The sequence below is a fragment of the Physella acuta genome, unplaced genomic scaffold (genome assembly GCF_028476545.2).
Source record: "Physella acuta isolate Inbredline_101_S28 unplaced genomic scaffold, ASM2847654v3 ptg001354l, whole genome shotgun sequence".
Taxonomy (NCBI): Eukaryota; Metazoa; Mollusca; class Gastropoda; family Physidae; genus Physella; species Physella acuta.
The window spans coordinates 142,775-147,500 of record NW_026732869.1 but is presented as its reverse complement, the minus strand read 5'-3'; the positions used below and the strand labels follow the sequence as shown (position 1 = coordinate 147,500).

The 4,726-nt window shown below is 36.5% G+C and overlaps 1 protein-coding gene across 1 annotated transcript in view; it reads left to right on the top strand.

Moving 5' to 3' along the window:
• Positions 1 to 4,366, top strand: part of LOC131926959 (beta-1,4-galactosyltransferase 1-like) — a 45,755-nt gene extending 41,389 nt beyond the window's left edge. The window contains exons 4-8 of the mRNA XM_059282568.1: positions 1,668 to 1,855; positions 2,200 to 2,322; positions 2,602 to 2,706; positions 3,103 to 3,241; positions 4,313 to 4,366. Of these exons, the coding sequence (XP_059138551.1) occupies positions 1,668 to 1,855; positions 2,200 to 2,322; positions 2,602 to 2,706; positions 3,103 to 3,241; positions 4,313 to 4,366 (609 nt within the window). The remainder of the gene's footprint in view (positions 1 to 1,667; positions 1,856 to 2,199; positions 2,323 to 2,601; positions 2,707 to 3,102; positions 3,242 to 4,312) is intronic.
• Positions 4,367 to 4,726: the final 360 nt, after the last annotated feature.

The following is a 4,726-nucleotide window of genomic DNA, read 5'->3' as shown; positions in this document are numbered from 1 at the left end:
GGAGGGTGCGATGTTTTTTTTATATACGGTATATAAAAATAAAAGCCGATTTTGGTTTGACAGCGTTCATCCGATCGCCATCAAACTTTGGGAGTTAATAAGAACACTTCAGGTGAGGTTTCTGTAAAAAAATATTTTTTTTTAATATTGCAAGAGCGGCGCCACGGGATAATATGGCGATTTTTCTCAATATACGGTATTTATAAAAATAAAAGTCGATTTTGGTTTGACACCGTTCAACCGATAGGCAGGAGACTCTGGGGAGTTTATGATAATCCCGAGAAGGTTTCTGTGGTGGGGGGAGGGGGGTTTGATTTTGCATGGGCGGCCCCCCGGCAGGATGCGATTTGGCGCCCTGATCTTCCCGGTGAGCACTATGGCGAATACGTTTGGTTTAAACAGTGTGATAGACAATGGATAGAATGGGGCGTTACAAACGCTCACTAAATTGAATCAGGACTGTCCTCTGGCGCACTGGTAGGGTGCGCGATTTGGCGGCTAACAACAATTTTAGTTTCGCCCCCCCCCCCCCCCCCCCCCGCTAAGGGCCATGTAATACGTTTTATTTTAATAATCAGAAAAATTAACCAAGATTAGATTATTAGCTGGGATGTTTGTTTTTGTCCGTAAAAAAATCCAAACAGTTTCGTCACTTTGCGAATGATGCAATTAGCATCTATTTTTAGACAATGCAATCAGAAATTGAGATCGAGCATCTAATAATAGACCATCAGTAACGCTAACATATTGCATCGATCACACTGTTGTTTAAAACACGTCAAATATTTTTTTACGTGTTAAAGAAAAACTCCTGTTCATTTGTGTCACTTTAGCGAATGACGCAATCTGCATTGTTGTTAACAAGAAGCTATTTGGCACGTTGGCGCCTGTTAGTTTTATGGAGCCAAGGGCCGTGCGCGGTAGTGTAATCGGGGGGGGGGGGGCTCCTGAGAGCGTCACTCTACGTCAAAGACACATGGGCGGTCACCGTAGTGTGTTCTACCTCATTATTTCGGTGAGTTATTAATGTACACTCCAAGTTTTCATGCGGTATTGTAGGTAAACCTGTGTCCCGATATGTATGATCCAAGCACAGGCATTGTTTACATTTAAATAACTCACTTTTAGAAAAATAAGGTCACGAATTTAAGAATATAGGATTGGTAACGCTTTGATGAAACTCTTATATATTTCGTCGGACTTTCTTCTATTCCCACGGCAACGCGCGGGGACGGGTACGCTAGTAATATTATAAATGTCATATAGGATAAGCTTGATATATCTTCAACTTCGAGAATGTAATAATTTTTATTTCGGATAAATTAGAATATAGAGCTAAGCTTTATCAAAGAAAGTAGATCAAAACAAAATTAATTAGTTAAAAAAACAAAATAAAATGAGTTATTGTAATTTTAGGCCTTTAATATTTCATATAAATCTTTGGCTCTTAGCAATGTAATAGGTTAAATTACTTTAACAATATATATGTTTATTATTTCTATTAGGGTCTGACAATTTAATTTTGAATGAGATACACTTGAAAGATTTTCTAATTCTCACATATTTTAAACTTTGAGAATCAAGTCATTGTCTCGATCACTTTATTTATTCTATTTCTGTCACCACCGCCCCTCCCCCCCTCCCCACCCTTCCCTTTATAATGTTAGGCCGAAGGCTCAACATTCAACAGAGGTGCCTTGCTTAACGTCGGGTTTCTGGAGGCCTTGAAGGTTCGCGACTTTGACTGTTTCATCTTCCACGACGTCGACCTCATCCCCCTCAGTGATAAAAACCTGTACAGGTGTGGCGACAACCCCCGCCATTTCGCTCTAGCCCTCAACAAGTACTCGTATTCGTAAGTCTCATTTTTTGTAATTCAACAAGTGCTCGTATTCGTAAGTCTCATTTTTTTTGTAATTCAACAAGTACTCGTACATTTGACTTGTCTAAATACTCTTCTTTCCTTCTGGAGAATTAAAATCTTATTTTGAAGCCCCATAGGACATTCCTGTTGTCTTCGATATTTTAAGAAAACTCCGTCTCCAGGTCCGTCTTAGACGCATTCTCTATCACCTTCCCTATGGGTTTCACTCGTTTATTAGTACTGCCGTGTCCTTCTCTATAGTTCTATACCTCAATTTCAGATTCTTTTGTGAGAAATTTTATTCTTTATTTACTATAAAACGTACTTTATTTCAGTATTTACTACAAAGCTTACTTTGGTGGCGTCATTGGTTTCTCTAAGGAACAATTCCTGGACGTGAACGGCAACTCTAACGTCTACGTGGGTTGGGGAGGGGAGGATGACGACTTGCTGGAAAGGTAGGTTCGACCGTTAGTTTCTGTGAGTAACAATCATTTCTCAACCTTTAAAACAAAACCAAGAAAATATTTCGCTAATAATTTTCTGTGTTAAGCTATTTATTTTTCTATTTAGTAGCATTTGGCTTTGGTAGTATCATAAAACACCAGTAATGAAAAAAAATCATACCTTTTTCTGTAATTAGATATAAAAAAAATTATATATTACCGTTCTTTTCAGCAATAAAGAAATAAAATAATAAAATTTTATTGCGCGATTTTGATTGCGTGTACATTTAGGTCCCTCAACAAAGGTTATTACATTAGCCGTTATGGTCTAGGTATCGCCAAGTACGATATGATCAGTCACGGCCGTGATAGAGGAAATGAGATGAACCCACACAGGTAGGAATAATAAACTTCCCTCTGAAAATGTATTTTTTAAAGTAAATTTCTATTACATCTCGTAATTTACTCTTCTATGTTTCCTTTAATATTCTATTCTATATGAAATCTGAAATGCTGCTTTTCTACTCTGAAAGTACCCAATTTCTTTTTCTTCGTTTTAGAGATTACAATGTGGTGAATATCTAACGCTGATATGTACCAGTTTCCCATTTAAAACAACAAATATTATTATTGCTTTCCATAAAATCTTTCTTAAATCTCCTTTTTATTATATTAAATAAAACAATTCAGTATTTTTTTTTTATTTCCAATATTGTATTTCATTAGTTTATTTAAAAAAGAAAAATGGCATTAAACTGCTAGTGTAAAAAAAGTGCTTTATTTACCTCCAAGACTAGACGCCTTAAAGAACGCCAGAGAACGTCAAGACATCGAAGGCCTCAACACCCTTACCTATAAGGTGTTGACTAAAAAGGCGCATCAGTTGTTTACCTGGATCACCGTGGAAATCAACAACCAGGTGTTAGTACAGGTAATAACAGGGTTCTATTGAGTTATCAGGCAAATTGCTGTCGTATAGAATTCCTACAGAGTCATACCAAGTTATTGCTGTTGTTTTTTTCACGCTAGCATAGCATAGATATGAGGGCTATAACAAGGGTAAGATCGGAACTGGAGTTACATACTAACATCGGGTTATGCTTCAGGCAATCATAAGATCACAAATGTGATTTTTGTTTCCGTGTTGATATAATATGTACCTTTATATATGGGGAATTCATCTGCCACACCATTTATCCTGTCATAGACACAATTGTAACAATAAAACGAAAACAACATATATGGTTAAAATTTTTCGCAACTCAAAATAGTTATACAGTAATATTTATTTATTCCAGGCCGCGCCGAAAGAACTACAAGAAATTTTTCATCGTCCAGCTTCTGGTTTTCAACTAAGCTATTCCCCGGGTATACTTTTTCTACAATGCGCATGCGTGCTTCTCATCCATTACAAACAAGTCTATTGAAACAGCTGAAACGCATGTGGGTTCTTTATTATGTATACATAGACAGATTCAGGTAGGTGGTTTGGAAGGAGTGAACATAAAAAGTATCCCCCTCAAACCCCCCCCCCCCCCCACCCCCTTACCTCAATATTATGGAGATATTTTTGTCAAAATTGTGATTTATTGTATAATTATATTGTGATTTTTATTCTTTGTAATACTTTTTGTGAAATAAATACACATTCTGTATATTAACGTTGCAATGCAAAAACCGAACAATGTAGGTTCCAGTAGAAGGCATGGTTGAAGGGGGGAGGGGGGGCTCGATGGAAAATAACGGTCGAATTTGTATTTTATTTTTATTTATCGACTATTTTATTTGCAGTTATAAAGACATTGACAAGTAACGATGCCATATCTTATTTTAATGTATATGATAGTGTATGCTCGGAAGGGATTGAGTCGGTAAAGCTCATGTTTGCTAAACCGAAACGCCCCGAGTTTGAACCCTCGGGAAGATGAGGCTCAATATCTGAGGACATAAATTCTGCTAGGAGACACAACTTCAAAATTAAACAACTGCTGCCTGTTTGTAGTTGGAAAAATTGTATGGAAGCAACTCCAAAAAGAAAAGCAAGCTGAAATCGTAGTCAACGAAGGGCGCATAAGCAGTTGACAGGTATCTTTAATTGTGTTGGAGCGAATCCCTTCAAACACTAAAAATTAAGAACCAAGTAGAAGAAGTATACTCGGAGCTTTGTTGTTTAAACATCAGAACCCTTCTAAAAAAATTTTGGGAACATTTTTAAAAACCCGACTTTAAAGAGATAAAATGAAACATGATTAAACGAAAATTACAATAAACAACTTAATGGCATACTAGTAATTAACATTTTTTGTATTAAGATGATATGCTTTTTATTTGTGAAGGCTAAGTCTATGTCCTCGACATTTGTAATAATCACAATTTTTGTTTTCGTCATACTCTTATTATAAGTATCCATCTGCAC